Source organism: Camelus ferus, chromosome 9 (genome assembly GCF_009834535.1).
Source record: "Camelus ferus isolate YT-003-E chromosome 9, BCGSAC_Cfer_1.0, whole genome shotgun sequence".
NCBI classification, from domain to species: domain Eukaryota; kingdom Metazoa; phylum Chordata; class Mammalia; order Artiodactyla; family Camelidae; genus Camelus; species Camelus ferus.
In genome coordinates this window covers 61,553,978-61,571,039 of record NC_045704.1, presented here as the reverse complement: position 1 = coordinate 61,571,039, position 17,062 = coordinate 61,553,978, and the positions used below count along the sequence as shown (strand labels likewise).

The 17,062-nt window shown below is 33.6% G+C and overlaps 1 protein-coding gene across 2 annotated transcripts in view; it reads left to right on the top strand.

Annotated features, from left to right (window-relative positions):
* Positions 1–17,062, top strand: part of SYCP1 (synaptonemal complex protein 1) — a 109,715-nt gene that overhangs the window by 83,300 nt on the left and 9,353 nt on the right. For both annotated transcript variants that reach the window (XM_032486976.1, XM_032486975.1), the window contains 2 exons: positions 2,899–2,958; positions 10,585–10,764. In XM_032486976.1, coding sequence (XP_032342867.1) covers positions 2,899–2,958; positions 10,585–10,764 — 240 coding nt within the window. The remainder of the gene's footprint in view (positions 1–2,898; positions 2,959–10,584; positions 10,765–17,062) is intronic.

Genomic DNA, 17,062 nt, shown 5'->3' with positions numbered 1-17,062 from the left:
TATGAGTAGAACTATGCAGTATTTGTCTTTCTGTGACTAGATTATTTCAATCAGGATAATGTCTTCAAGGTTCATCCATATTGTAGAATGTGACTGAATTTTCTTTTTTTAAAAGCTACATAATATTTCTTTGTATATATATACCACATTTTCTTTATCCATTCATCTGTGATGGACATTTGAGTTGCTTCCACCTCTTGGCTATTGTTATTAATGTTATAAGGAACATAGGTGTGCCAATATCTCTTAGAGATCCTGCTTCGGATTCTTTTGGCTTTTTACATGAGAGTGGGATTCCTGAATCATATGGTAAATTTATTACTAATTTTTTGAAGAACCACCATACTGTTTTTCATAACTGTAGCATTTCACATTCCCACTAATAATGTGTAAGTGTTCCAATTTCTCTGCATCCTTGTCAGCACTTGTTATTTTCTATTATTTTGATAATGGTCATCCTAATGAATGTGAAGTGATAGTTCACTGTAGTTTTGATTTGCATTTCTCTTTTAATTAGTGATGGTGGGCATCTTTTCATATGCTTGTTGGCCATTTGTATATCCTCTTTGGAGAACTGTCCAGATAATTTGCCCATTTTTAAATTGAGTTATTTGTTTTTTGGTTGAGTTGTAGGAGTTCCTTATGTATTGTGGATATAAACCTTATCAATATGATACATATTTTAATCATGTTTTGTAATCTTATTTTACATTACATATTATTTATTTTATTATCTTTTTCTCTAAATTGTGTGTGTCTTTGGTTGATCTGGAAGGTGTGTATCATCTTTTTAATTATTTTACTGGTTACCTTTATATTTTTAAACAATATATCTAATACTTTCTCCTACTACCTCTTCTTCACATATACAGTTTTGATATTTTATTATTTTACATTGTCAAGATTAATAAAATTCTGTAACCATAATTCCAATATTTAAGTTGAGCTTTATATTTACATAAATTCAGCTCACCTTTTTATATGAAATTCAGCTCATCTTTTATATCTTTTTCATTGTTTTCAATTTTGATCCTAGCCAAAATGCCAATCCCAGTTTTGAACTATTTTGCATACCCATTGGTGTGAGGAAATTGTTACCATATGAAAGTCTTAGCTTCCACTTAAAATAGGTTGGTTTTGTGAGACTGTGTTAAATCACCTTTCCTACATCTTTCACGGCTTGATCTCTAACTCAGTGAGATGTGTTATTTTGTATATTTGTTTACATTCTTGATATAGAAAGAGAGTTTTAAAGTTTTCCAGTTGGTTTTTCCAAATATAAAAATTTCTCACTCTTTATTCAGAATCAATATGGGGATTTTGCCTCTTATTGAGTTTATCTGTTCAACTGAATATTCAGGATCTAAAGAAATGACCACAGAATGGGTTTATGGTACCATGGGCTCACCATGAAGTGGACTTGGAGTAAATGATATTTATCACCTAATCCCAATACATCTGTGCTCAAACTAGTGCAAATAGTAACATTATGGTTTACAAAAATTGGTGTTAGCTCATTGTCAATGACCAATTACCCATAAATCTTAGTATTTCTTTCAGTGCACATGGTAGTAGGAAGGGTGCAGTATATCTTTGTGATGTGATTGCAAAATCCTTCCACAAGAGTACCAGGCTTCCTATTAATTTAAAGGGTTCTAGGTTTGTAAATTTTTTTCAGGTATGAAATTTAGTCACAGGGACTGTCATTCTCTACTTCTGTAACTCAAGTCAATCCTCTCTTTGCCAGACCATATTAGAAGCATTTTTTAAGATACTCAGATTAAACAGGGAACTTGGTGGACTGCCCATTACTTTGGTCTTAGGGAACACATGATCAATGAGACACTGTCAAAGACACATCTTTCTAATTCACTCTCTGGAAACACTTGGTATATCAGAGCAGATTGTGGTAAGATCTCTAGACCAGCAAAAGTAAGAGTTTTAGAAAAACTGCAGTTGTAGAAGGTGCCTTCTCCTTTCTGTCCTCTAGAAGCCAAAATAAATATTTTGAGAGTCAGTGTAATTTTGTTAGTTTAGAGGCTATACTTTATCCTTTCATGATGAAGAGTATTCTCTGACTAGGAGCAACACTTTGGGAGAGAGACCATGGTGTACATAAGGCATTCAGTGAGTACAGGTGTTGGCATAGGCATCATGGACAGGCCTAAAGTTCTACACATTGAAACTTTCCCTTCTATGAGACCTTTAAGGCTCCTTGCGGCTGTAACAATTCTGTTTTCCAAATGACTGTCATATTAAAGGCATTGCACATATTGTTTTCCCAGGCCAGGGTTAATTTTTCTTTTTTTCCTACTGAATACACACACCCTAATATACAGCAAAATGTATTATTTCCTGGAGCACTAGAGAAATGATGTGTTATTTCCTAAGTATTTTGTACTTTTTTTAATTTTCTTTTTATCCCTCATCACTTTTTATCTCATGTTGAAAATTCATTATTCAGTGTCCAACTGAAATGCTTTTCTCAATATACAGAGAAAAAGTGAATTCTGCCTCTAAAGACTCATAATATTTTGAATCTCTTTGCAGCTCTTTACAGTTAGTTACTTGTGTATATCCTTTACTTTATGATCTGACTCATCCACTTCATTTTACAAATGAGAAAGCTGAGATTCAGAGTTTTTAAAGGACCTTCCTCAGTGTTCCTTAGACACCTGCTAGAGACAGATCAGAATTTTTAAAAAAGATAATCAAAACCAAGTAACATACCTCTGTAGAAAAGGAACTTTGTTTTTCTTTTTTCTTTTCATTGCTTTATAAGATTTAGAGGGCAGTGTTCTTTGTTAATACTTCTTAGGAAAGATTTGATAATAGAAACATTAATTGTTTTATAATAGTAATAACTACTTGTGTATACTTGATATTCATGTTTAATAGGAAAAATTCAAAAGAGAGACAGAAGAAAACACAGTTACTCTCAAAGAAAAAAAAGACAAGGTAAGAGTTTTATATAATTCTCATAGATCTCTTTATAACCATTTCATTTTCTGGTTAAATTTTTTTATTCATAAATGGGAAAAGAACAAAAATATATCACACAGTTTCATTTTCATAACTGTTTCTTGCCATTTATTAAATCAAAGACATTTGCTAAAAATTTCAAAGCATTTTTTGTTTGGAAATTTAGAGAAGATTTTAATCTTCTATAACTTTTATTATAGTATTATCTTTAATTAGGCACTTGTGTATTTCTCTCTTGAGAAATTTCCAATGTTAGAGGCAAAATATTTTCATTAAAAAATCTAAAGCTTGTATTTAAGTCTAATTTTAGGTTTTGAGAGGGCTAAATAAATGACATCTTGCTTTCCTTACTTAGGTCTGAGCCAATTGAGAAAGACAGTGAAAATCAAAATAATATCTTTATTACTGACAACTAATATTGGAGAATGTGGCTTATGTTTGAAGGCAAGAGTATTTCTTAATCCTGAAATCCTAAATTAGACAAATTTGTCTACCCTGTCACAGTTAGAGCTGGACCAGGACAAGTCTATGTACTTGATTGGCCTGCTCTTGTAAAATGTATGGCATAGAATAGAATGTGTGCTTCCCTGGTACTTAAGGAGAGTAGTAAGGAAGGGGCTAAACTGTTTGTCCCTAGTTACTCCTTTCAAATTCAACAATCTCATTAAGTTGTTGCTCCTCCCCCTAAGGAAGCAGAGAGAGGTTAGGAATGTTTCCTGCACTTGGAAGGAAACACCAGGTATGAGAAATAATTCTATTCAGCTTCAAATCCATTTGGTAATATAGGATAATTACAGAAAATTTTAATTGCAAATTTTAGTTTAAATGATTAAATATTCTTTATACACAGTGATGTAGTCACCTAAGTCCCCACAGACGTTCTGACTATAAACGGAAAGTGACAGTAATTGAGAACAGTTCAATTGTTACATATAAACAGTGCTACAATTTTGTTACATTTGGGTTCAAAGAAAGAGAAGAAAAGAAGAAATATTGTATCTCTGAGTGAATATTGAGTGCTTCATATGTCCAGACATTGTGAGAGACACTTGAAAACATTATATTTGGAGAAGTTGTTATCATAGTAAAATTAGCCAGGAGCGTTAGGTATAGTCTAAGGGAAGTGTCTGATGAAGATAATAAATTGGTTAAACTGCAGTATTCATTTCTAAATGTAGAATGTGTTCATATTATGAAAGTATATATCATATATTCTTAGAGTTGTTTTGATTCATGTATAATTCCAGTAATATATGCCTATTATTTATATGTGTTATCAAGTAGACCAGTTAATGGGAATTATTTTATTTATATTTTAATTAAATAAACATTTATTTAATAGGAATTATTTTATATTTATGTATATATTTTATATTTTATGTTGGGGTTTGGATATACATATTGCAAATAATGAGAAAGTGATAAAAGAGATGAAAAGATTTAAATAGGCTTTGGTGTGCTTTGCTTTATTCCCACAATACTGAAGTATCACAAGCCTATGTATAATAATCATTAGGTTTATCAAACACTACTAAATTTGAGCATGTTACTTCATGCTTCAGTTTTCTCATCTATAAAGGCAGTAGTATCTTTTTCCTAAAGTTGTTACAAGGAATAAATGAGATAATATTTGTAAAGCATTTAAAATAGTGCTTGTTGGCATTTAAGAAATGCCATATAAATGTTTTAAAAGTATGACAGAGCAAGTCATGAATATTCTGTATATATGCATCACTGGAAATGTAATATTAAGAAAAAATGTAACTTGTAGGAAAGTACATACATTTCCATGATATATTATAAAGAGGGTTACTTCAGTAGTCTACAATGGGGGTGCATTTTCTTTTAGGCTACCAGGCTACCAGGGAACTGTTAGATTCCCAGATATGACCACAAGGTGGTGCAGTTGCCATTCTCAGTCCTTCTGGGTGAGAAAAATTTATCCATGAAAGCAGTTACATTTTGGAGATTCTGAGGATGACTCCTGATGAGTCCAGAGAGCAGAAAAACTTTGCTTTCATGAAAATTGTGTTCGCAAAGGGGGGAGGGTAGCTCAAGTGGTAGAGTGCATGCTTAGCATGCGTGAGGTCCTGGATTCAGTCCCCAGTACCTCCATTTAAAATAAATAAATAAATAAAAATAAAAACAAACAAATAAACCTAATTGCCTCTCCCCTCCAAAAACAAAACAAAACAATAAAACACAAAAAACCCTCAAAGTATTGTGTTATCAGTTATGATGTAGAAATATTTGGGGAAAAGGATATAGAAATGCAACTCTGTGAAAAAATGCTGCCAAAATTCATACCTGTTGGAAAAAGGACCATGAAGTGAGATCACTTGAATTGGGCCAAAAACCTGCAAAACTGCCTTTTAAACATTTTGTATTTTATTTTATTTTTAAATTGAGGTACAATTGACTTACAATATTAAATAAGTTTCAGGTGTACAACATAGTGATTCATAATTTTTAAAGGTTATATTTCATTTATATTTATTATAAAATATTGGCTATATTCTCTGTGCTGTACAGTATATCCTTGTAGCTTATTTATTTTATACACAATAGTTTATACCTCATAGTATCCTAATTCTATCTTGCCCTTCCCCCCTTCTCCCCACTGTGATATCTGTGAGTCTGCTTTTTTTTTTATTATATACTAGTTTATTTTTTATATTCCACAAATAAATAATATTGTACAGTGTTTGTCTTTCTCTGTCTGACTTACTTCACTAACCATAATACCCTCCAAATCCATCCATGTTGTTGCAAATGGCAAAATTTCATTCTTTTTTATGGTTGAGTAGTATTCCACCACCCACCCACACACACACACACACACCCCCCCCACACACACACACCCCTCACATCTTTATTCATACATCTGTTGACTGACACTTAGGTTGCTTCCATATCTTAGCTATTTTAAGTAATGCTGCTGTGAACATTGGGGTGCATACAACTTTTTTTAAGATATATTTTTGTTGAAGTATAATCAGTTTACAATGTTGTGTCAATTTCTGGTGTACAGCACAATACTTCAGTCATATAGGAACATACACATATTCATTTTCATATTCTCTTTCACCATAAGTTTTTGCAAGATATTGAATATAGTTGCCTGTTATATATGGTATAAATTTGTTGTTTATCTATTTTATGTGTAGTAGGTAGTATCTGCAAATCTCAACTCCCAATTTATCCCTTTCCACCCCCTTCTCTACCCCTGTAACCATAAATTTGTTGTCTATGTCTGTGAGTCTGTTTCTGTTTTGTAAATAAGTTTGTTTGTCTTCTTCTTTTTTCTTTTTAGATTCCACATATAAGTGATAGCATATGGTATTTTCCTTTCTCTTTCTGGCTTACTTCACCTCGAATGACATTCTCCAGACCCATCCATGTTGCTGCAAATGGCATTATTTTATCATTTTTTATGGCTGAGTAGTATTCCATTGTAAATATACCACAACTTCTTTATCCAGTCATCTATTGATGGTCATTTAGGTTGTTTCCATGTCTTGGCTATTGTAAATAGTGCTGCTATGAACACTGGGGTGCATGTGTCTTTTCAAATTAGAGTTCCCTCTGGTTATATGCCCTGGAGAGGGATTGCTGGATCATGTGGTTAAGTATATTTTTAGTTTTTTAAGGAACCTCCATAGTGTCCTCCGTAGTGGCTGCACCAATTTACATTTCCACAAACAGTGTAGGAGGGTTCCCTTTTTCTCACACCCTCTCCAGCATTTATTGTTTGTGGACTTCTGAATTATGGCCATTCTGACTGCTATGAGATGATACCTCATTGTTGTTTTGATTTGCATTTCTCTGATAATTAGCGATATTGAGCAGTTTTTCATGTGCCTATTGGCCATTCAAATGTCTTCATTGGAGAATTGCTTGTTTAGGTCTTCTTCCCATTGGGTTGTTTGTTTTTTCTTGTTAAGTTGTATGAGCTGTTTATATATTCTGGAAATTAAGCCCTTGTCAGTCTCATCTTTTGCAAATATTTTCTCCCATTCTGTAGGTTGTCTTTTTGTTTTGCTTATGGTTTCCTTTGCTGTGCAACAGCTTATTAGTTTAATTAGATCCTGTCTGTTTAATTTTGCTTTTATTTCTATTGTCTGGGTAAATTGCCCTAGGAGAACATTGCTGAGATTTGTCAGATAGTGTTTTGCCTATGGTTTCTTCTAAGAGGTTTATAGTGTCTTATCTTATGTTTAAACCTTTAAGCCATTTTGAGTTTATTTTTGTGTATGATGTGAGGGAATATTCTAACTTCATTGATTACATGCAGCTGTCCAGTTTTCCCAACACCATTTCCTGAAGAGACTGTTTTTACTCCATTGTATGTTCTTGCCTCCTTTGTCAAAGTTTAATTGAGTATGTGGGTTTCTGGGCTCTCTATTCTGTTCCATTGATCCATATGTCTATTTTTGTACCAGTACCATGCTGTTTTGATTACTGTAGCTCTGTAGTATTGCCTGAAGTCTGGGAGGGTTATTCCTCCAGCTTCATTCTTTTTCCTCAGTAATGCTTTGGCAATTCCAGGTCTTTTGTGATTCCATATAAATTTTAGGATTATTTGTTCTAATTCTGTGAAAAATGTCCTGGGTAATTTGATAGGGATTGCAATAAATCTGTAGATTGCTTTGGGTAGCATAGCCATTTTAACAATATTAATCCTTCCAATCCTAGAACATGGGATATCTTTCCATTTCTTTATGTCAGCTTTAATTTCCTTAGTCAGTGTCTTGTAGTTCTTTGCATATAGATCTTTCACTTCTTTGGTCAGATTTATTCCTAAGTCTTTTATTCTTTTGGATACAGTTTCAAAAGGGATTGTTTCTTTACTTTCTTTTTCTGACATTTCATTATTAGTGTAAAGAAATACCACTGATTTCTGTATGTTAATCTTGTATCCTGCTACCTTGCCGAATTCTTTTATTAGCTCTAGTAGTTTTTGTGTGAAGCCTTTAGGGTTTTCTACATATAGTATTATGTCATTTGCATATAATGACAATTTCACCTCTTCTCTTCCTGTTTGGATGCCTTTTATTTCTTTTTCTTGTCTAATTGCTATGGCTAGGACTTCCAATACTATATTGAATAAAAGTGGTAAGAGTGAGCATCCTTGTCTTGTTCCAGATTTTAGGAGGAAGGCTTTCAGCTTTTCACCATTGAGTATTATGCTGGCTGTAGGTTTGTGATAAATAGCTTTTATTATGGTGAGATTTGTTCCCTCTATACCCACTTTGGTAAGAGTTTTTATCATAAATGGATGTTGAATTTTATCAGATGCTTTTCCTGCATCTATTGAGATGGTCATGTGATTTTTGTCCTTTCTCTTGTTGATGTGGTGTAATTAATGCTTTTCTTTTCTTTGGATGTATACCCAGGAGTGGAATTGCTGGCTCATATGGTAGTTCTATTTTTAGTTTTTTGAGAAACATCCACCCTGTTTTCTAAAGTAGCTGCACCAATTTATATTCCCACCAACAGTGTACCAGGATCTCCTTTCCTCCACATTTGTTATTTGTGGTCTTTTTGATAATAACCAATCTGACAACTGTGAGGTGATATCTCATTGTGGTTTTTATTTGCATTTCTCTGATAATTAACGATGTTGAGCATCTTTTCATGTGCCTGTTGACCTTCCATATATGTCTTCTTTGGAAAAATATCTGTTCAGGTTCTCTGCCCATTTTTTAATTGGGTTCATTTTTTTGTTGTTGTGTTGTATGAGCTATTTATATTTTTTGGATATTAACCCCTTATCAGTCATACTATTTGCAAATATTTTCTCCAATTCAGTAGGCTTTTTGTTTTTTCAGTGGTTTCCTTTGCTGTGTAAAAACTTTTAAGTTTAATTAGGTCCCATTTGTATATTTTTGATTTTGTTTCCTTTGCCTTAGGAGACAGAGCCAAAAAATATTGCTATGATTTATGTCAAAGAGTGTTCTACCTGTGTTTTGTTCTAGGAGTTTTATGTTTTCTGGTCTCACATTTAGGTCTTTAATTCAAATTTTGACTTTATTTTTGTATATAGTGTTAGAAAAAGTTCTGATTTCATTCTTTTATATGTAGCTGTCCAGTTTCCCATGCACTATTTACTAAAGAGGCTGTCTTTTCTCATTGTATATTTTTGCCTCCTTTGTCATAGATTAATTGACCATAAGTGCATGGGTTGATTTCTGTGCTCTCTGTTCTGTTCCACTGATTTATGTCTAATCTTTGTGCCAGTATCATACTGTTTCAATTACTGAAGCTTTGTAGTACAGTCTGAATTTTAGGAAGCTTATCTCCAGCTTCGTTCTTCTTTCTCAAGATTGTTTTGGCTATTCAGGGTCTTTTGTATTTTCATACCAATTTTAAAATGGTTTGTTCCAGTTCTGTGAAAAGCACTATTGGTATTTTGATAGGTATTTCATTGAATCTGTATATTGCCTTGGGTAATATGGTCATTTTAACAATATTAGTTCTTCTAATGCATGAACATGGTGTATCTTTCCATCTGTTTGTGTCATATTCAATTTCTTTCGTCAGTGTCTTATAGTTTTCCAAGTCATTTAGCTCCTTGATTATGTAGGTGGAATAAGTTTAAGCCTGGAGATACTTGGAGATTTACTTAAAATTATCCAACAAGGCAGTAAAAGATCCAGGAGAAAACAGCATATTACTTGACTCATCATCCAGTGTTTTTTCATAACATGCATGGTCACCTCTTAATCCTGCATGCTATACCCTCCTAATTTAAACTCACTCCAGATTCAACCACCAAGCTTTTGTTTTGAGAGTAGCCTTTGTGTGTAAGTGTGTGTGTGTGTGTTTGTGTATTTCATTCTTTCTAGTGATTAATAGCCATAATTGTATTCATGGAGATGTTTATAACTGAAGGAAGTTCTGAAATAGAAACTGATGAGCTGGGTTTCATGTAGGAGTCCACTAAAACAACTATTACTAGTTTTCACTAGAAAGCTAGGTCAAGTGCTGAAGGAATATATGTATAAAGGTAAGAGAAAGAGAATTTGAAAAAATTGAGTTGAAATAAAGTCTAAGTATTTAAAGTAAATTTGCAATTTGTTTATTTTCAGAATTGAAGCAAAAGCTATTTTTTCACCTTTTTTTCTTAAAAATTTCTCTAGTTCTTTAAAATTTTTTTCTTCTCTTTTTTTTTAGAGGAAGTGAGGCTAGTGAATAGGAAACAGCTGATATGTTTATAGGTGATAGAGGAAATATGAAAGCATAAAAGAGAATGCCCTTTTGCTTTCAGGCTATTGGAATGAACCACAGATTAAGATTTTTTGCCACCAGGAACAGAGATTCTTCTTTGAAGAATCCTCAACTTTTGGTCAAATGGGGATTTGAGATGTCTTACTTGTTTTTATAGCAGCTCTGTGAAGACAGAGAGGGGCAGATACCATTTTCATCTTAAATGGGAAAATGAAGTGACAAAGAAGATAAGTGTAATTTATTCAAAGTTTTCTAATCAATAACAAGTTTGGTGGTAAATTCTGGTTTATTTCAGTGTTACTTCTACTCGTTGGTGCATTTTAATTAAAGTGACTTTAATGATGATTTTATTCACTTTTGTGTTTAATATAGAAAACACAGACATCTTCACTGGAAACACCTGAAACTAGTTATTGGAAATTTGATTCTAAAGCAGCTCCTTCACAAAATATATCTCGTAAATTCGCATCAGCTGATCATGGCAAATCAAAAGATAAAAAAAACAATCTGTGGACATCTGCCAAAAATACTTTATCTGCACCATTACCAAAGGTTTGTTGCTAAAATTTCTAAGAAAGCAGTAATTTTTTTAAATAAAAAGAAGTCTCTAGTATCACATACCATATATGTGGTATTGCACACATAGATATAGAACCATTTTCTTGAAAGTTTCAATTATTTGTTAAACTAGCATAAAATGGTTTCATTTTTTAATCTGTCACTGTTCACAACTTAATGACATCTTGGGCAAATTCCATCATTTTCTGGCATTCACCAATGCATAGGTCTCTGATGTGCAAAAACTTGACATTTTCCATTATCACCTCAGTTACCTCTCTTTGCTGTTTACTCCTCATAATCTTTCTGCTGGAGTATTTTACTTAGCAGTCAGCCCTCTTGGAGCAGGTGCCACTAGCAAGGTGGCTCATATCTAGCTGTCTTCCACATGTCACTTAATCTGTGGGGAATTCAGTCAACTTTTCAGGGCTTAAATAGCAGTATATAATGCTCTACTTCTGACTCTGCATTCCCCTTTCTCTGCCATCTTATCTCTAATTTCTTTTGACTCTGCTCAGCCAGACACAAAGACAGATAAACAAATTTTCTGCCCAAGTTTATATCCATCTGGGGAATAAGATGCCAGTCTCCCCTTCTTGAAGGCACCCCTAGTCTTTATAAGGCTGCTTTTTAGAGTTTTTTCCTCAGGGAAGTTGAGGGGAAGAGTATTTCAACCTGTCTTTACCCTTCTAAGCTGAAATTTCATGCCTTTCCCTCCCAGTTTCCTTAAAATAACTGGGAGTAAGGGAGATGTTTGGTAATTGTTGGGCCTGTTCAACCATTTTTTAATAAGCCTTAGAGATGGAGCTGGCCTTAATCATAGGTTGCTTCCTTTAGAATATGTGTTACTAGCACTTTCCCCACCAGCTTCATGCTTTCGTTGACAAGTCTAGAGCAAAAGAAAGAGTCCCACTCATATCCTATTATATATACAATATTATCCACCTTGTGGAAATTATGAAAATTAGTAAATTACATAGCTTAGAGAGGCTTTTATGTAAAATTATTTTATTGTATTTACTATTCTGTTACTCAGAATATGAAATGGTCTCTATTTAAGAATTTCTTAAAAAACACTTTCTATTGAAATATATGCAAGAAAAATGCACAGATCCTGATTATACAACTTGATGAATCTTTACAAACTGAACATGACCTTATTACCAGCATTCAGATTAAAACACAGAAAATACTGTCACCTCAGAAGAGCTGATTGTTTCCCCTTCCAGTTGCTAGCCCCTCCTCCAAGGCCAGTTGTTGTCCTAACTTCTAATATTAGATATACCTGTTTTTGCATTTTCTATAATTAGAAACATAGTATTTTTGTTTTGACGTTTTCACTTAATATTATGTTTATGAGATTCATCCATATTGTTGCTTGAACTTGCTTTATTTTTATTTCTATTTGGCATTTCATTGTAGGACTGTACCACAGCTTATCAGTTGTAATGTTAATGGACATGTGGTTAATTTCCAGAGTAGGCTTTTATGAATAGCACTACTATAAAAATTCTAGTGCTTGACATGTACACATCTTGGTTGGGTATATATCCGTAGGAGTAAAATTGCTGGGTTATAGGGTTATGCATAACACATTCCATGTTAACAGATACTGCCTGATCTGTTTTAACTCTGACACAAAACATGCATGTGTTTTTCCCCATGCCAGCCAATTCTCCAGTTCTCCAGACACCAACTGGGTGTCCTACCATTTGATTAAATTCTGACACTACCAACCTGTAGTTAATGTAGACCCCACAGTTCAAGAGCTCAGTCCCACAAGTCTGCTCCCATTTAAGTTACAGTGCTGGCTTGCCATTTGTACTACTGACCAACTGGCTATAAATTGGAGGTTCCCACAACCCCCTTCTCAGATTTGATAATTTGCTTGAATGACTCACAGAACTCAGCAAATTACTTTACTTGCTATTACCAGTTTATAAATGTTATAATTCAGGAACAGCCAAATGTAAAAAATGCATATGGTGCAAGGTATGGGGGAATGGGCACAGAACTTCCATGTCCTCTCTGGGAGTGCCATCCCTCCCAACATCTCCATGTGTCCACCAAGCTGGAAGCTCTCAGACCCTCATTGTTTAGGGGTTTTTATGGAGGTTTCATTACTTGGCATGATTGGTTAAATCATCAGCCACTGATGATTAACTCAACCTTTAACCCCTGTCTTCTCCAGGAGTACAGGGGGTGAGGCTGAAAGGTTCCAAACTTTTAATCATGCCTTGATCTTTCTGGCAACCAGACATCATCTTGAAGCTGCTTAGGCACCACCTACCACCAGTTAGTTCATTAGCATAAACACAGGTACAGTTGAAAGGAGCTCATTATGGATTACAAAAGATTATTCTATCATATCACTGGGGACAGAGACCAAATGTTATACCAAAAGGTGCATCCTGTCAACCCTGTCACTCGAGAAGTTACAACGGTTTTAAAAGTTCTATGTCAGAAACCAAAGGCAAATAACAAACATGTATTTCTTATTGTATCACACTACCAATCATGGTTTTTTTGTTGTTAAATATTATACTAGTTTACATTCTGGCTGTCAGTGAATGAGAGTCCTGATTGCTGCACATTCTTGCCACCACATGGTAATTTTCATCTTTTTGATTTTAGCCATTCAGGTGTGGTAACCTTACTTTTTTGTTTCAAATGAACTTATTTTATTTTGCAATTAATTTTAGATTTATTGAAAAGTTACAAAGGTAGTACAGAGAATTCTTTTGTATTCCTTGCCCAGTTTTCTCCATTATTATCTTATATTACTGTTTACATTTGTCAAAACTAAGAATCATATGTTCTCTTAACTAAACTTCAGACTTTATTTGGATTTCAGTTATTTCATTAATGTCCTCTTTCTCTTCCAGGATCCAACCCGAAGTACCACATTGTATTTAATCATAATGTCTTAATCTTAATTTTGAATATAGGCATTTGTAGCTATAAAATTTTCTCTGAACACTGGTTTCACTGTATCCTATAAGTATGTTGTATTTTCCTTTTCATTCTTCTCAAAGTACTTTCTAATTTCCCTTAAGATTTATTTATTTTTGAAAAATAAAGTTATGTGCATTGTATTGCCATATTTGTGAATTTCCTAAGTATCCATCTAGCTAGTTTATAGTGTTATTCAAGTATTATATTTCCTTGCTGATCTTATGTCTAGTTGTTCTTTTCATTATTGAAAGTGGGATGTGGGAGACTTCCTACTATTATTGTTTAATTATCTGTTTTTCTCAGTTTTTAAAAAATTTTATTCTTTTTCTTTTTTATTGAAGTATAGTCAGTTTACAATGTTGTGTCAATTTCTGGTGTACAGCACAATTACTTAAGTCATATAGGAGCATACATATATTCATTTTCATACTCTTTTTTACCATAGGTTACTACAAGATATTGAATATAGTTCCCTGTACTATACAGTACAAACTTGTTGTTTATCTATTTTATGTATATTAGTATCTGCAAATCTAGAACTCCCAATTTATCCCTTCCTACCCGGTTCTCAGCTTTTGATTCATGTATTTGAGAGCTATATTGTTAGCTGCATATATACTTGTACCAGTTATTCTTTCTTGATAGGCTGACCCTTCTACCTTTGTAGAATGTTTTTTTGTCTCTGGTAATCTTTTTTATGTCTGTTTCATCTGATATTAAGATAGCCAGCCCAGCTTTCTTTTGTTTATTATTTGTATGATATATCACCCATCTACTTCCAACCTACTCCTGTTATTGAATCTAAATTGTGTCTTTTGTGGACAGCACATAGTTGGATCCTGCTTTTTCCATCATTCATTCTGACAACTCTGCATTTTTACTGGAATGTTTAATTGACTTACATTTAATGTAATTACTAAAAAGGTAGAACTAAGTCCACCATTTTGTTCTTTATTTTCTATATGTCTTATGTCTTTTTGTTCCTGTGTCTTTCCATTACTGTCTTACTTTGTATTAAATAGGTATTTTCTAGTATACCATTTTAATCCTCTTTTTTTTTTTAAAACTATACTTCTGGAATTATTTTCTTAATGATAACCTGGAAAGGATAGTTAACACCTTAACTTAAAATGATTAGTTTGAATTAATATCAGAGTAATTTCAATGATATATAAAAACTTTGCCCCACTATAGCTTCATTCTCTTTTTCACTTTTATCATATGAATCATGTATTTATACATTTAGGCCTATTGACACAGTATTATTGCTTTATATGTCTGTGTTTTAAATTAGGTAGGACAAAAAGTTACAAACAAAAATATGTTTATACTATCTTTTATAATTACCTATGCATTGTCCTTTTCTGGTGCTCTTTATTTCTTTATGTGAATTTGAATTTCATTTTCTTTCATTTCAGCCCAAAGGACTCCCTTTAGTATATTTGTGAGGAAGATCTGCTAGTGACAATTCTCTAAATTTTTGTTTATCTAGGAATATGTTAATTTCTCCTTCATTTTTGAAGGATAGTTTTGCTGGATATAGAATTATTTGGTAACAATTCTTTTAGCACTTTGGATATGTCAACGCTTTTTGGATAGCCTGGTTTCTAGTGGAAAATCTAGTTAATATTATTGAGGATCCCTTATATGTAATAAGTCACTTGTCTCTTGCTACTTTCAAGTTTCTCTTTGTCTTTGTCTTTTTTTTTTTTTTTTTTTTTTTTGAGCAGAGAGAGGTTCATTGCAGGGCCAAGCAAAGAGGACAGGCAACAGGCTCGAAAACCCAAACTCCCTCTTTGTCTTTTGACAGTTTGCTTATAATGTTTCTATGTATGGTTCTCTTTGATTTTTATCTTCCTTGGAGTTTGCTGAGCTTCTTGGATGTGTAGATAGATTAATGTTTGCCTCAAATTTGGGAGGTTTTCAGCCATTATTTTTTCAAATATTATTTCTGCCCTTTCTCTCTCTACTGTCATTCTGAGACTCCAATTATGCGTATGTCAGTGTGGTTAGTGGTGTCCTTATAATTCTCTGAGGCTCTGTTCATTTTTCTTCTTTCATCTTTCTATTACTCAGACTGGATAGTATCATTTGAACTATCTTCAGGTTCATGAATTCTTTCCTCTACCTTCTCAGATCTGACACTGAGCCCCTTTAGTGATTTTTTCATTTTAGTTATTGTACTTTTCAACTCCAGAATATCTGTTTCATTCTTTTAAAAATAAATTCTGTCCCTCTGTTGATACTCCATTTGGTTTGACATTGTCTTTATGCTTGCCTTCAGCTCTTTGAGATATGGTTTTCTTTAGTTCTTTGAACATATTTAAAATAGGTGATATAAAGTCTTTGTCTAAGAAGTCTAATAACTAGGCTTCCTTAGAGATAGTTTCTATTGACTGCCCCCCACCCCACCCATGTATGGGTCATAATTTCTTATTCTTTGCACATCTTATCATTTTTTCTTGAGATCTGAACATTAAAAATAATGTAATGTGACAACTCTGGATAATCAAATTCTTCTCTCTCCTTAAGGTTTGTTGTTCCTGCATATCAGTTTTTAATTGTTCGATTAGTGATTTTTGTAAACTAATTCTATAAAGTTTATATTCTTTGAGTGCCATTAAAGTCTCTACTTGGTTAGCTTAATGTTCAGCTGTTTGAGTAGAGATTTTCTTAAATGCTTGAATCATTAAATCTCCCAGTTGTTGCCAAAGGACTATTAGTGTTAAGGCACTTTCAATACCCAGCCAGACAGTAGACGACTTTGCCTTAGCCTCCAATTTCTGCTTTTGCAGACCCTCAAGATGAGCCAAAGATAAGAGCTTAGGACCTACTCATGTCTTTCCTGTGCTTACTCACAGCCCTATCCACGAGAGTGGCTGTTTTTCCAGTAATATATGAAAGCTTCTCAAAGTCCCTGTGGACATCTCATTTCTTAGCTGTCCTTGTAAGGTTTTTGGTTAGTCTTTCATTCACCCCAGCTGATGGTCATTGCCTCAGAGAGCTGCAAAGTTAGAATACTTGTCTGTAATTTTTTTTTGACAAATGTTATTCCCTACCCTACACACATTGAGGAGAGAGCCCCCCCCCCAACTCTGAGTGAGTTAAATACAGACAACCCTGTAAATGAAGTCTTCCAGAGAATGACTAGACAGGTCAAATAATGACAACTCTTTGAGTATAAAGCTTTGAAAGAGCTCTAGTTCTGTTTTGCTCTCTTTAGTGGCTACCAGGCTGGACCAGGAATGTGGGCTGTTACTTTTCAAAGGTAACACAGAGCTAGAGAGCAGGGGATGAGATGAGGAAAAGTTGATACCACTAATGTTGCTGTTCTTAC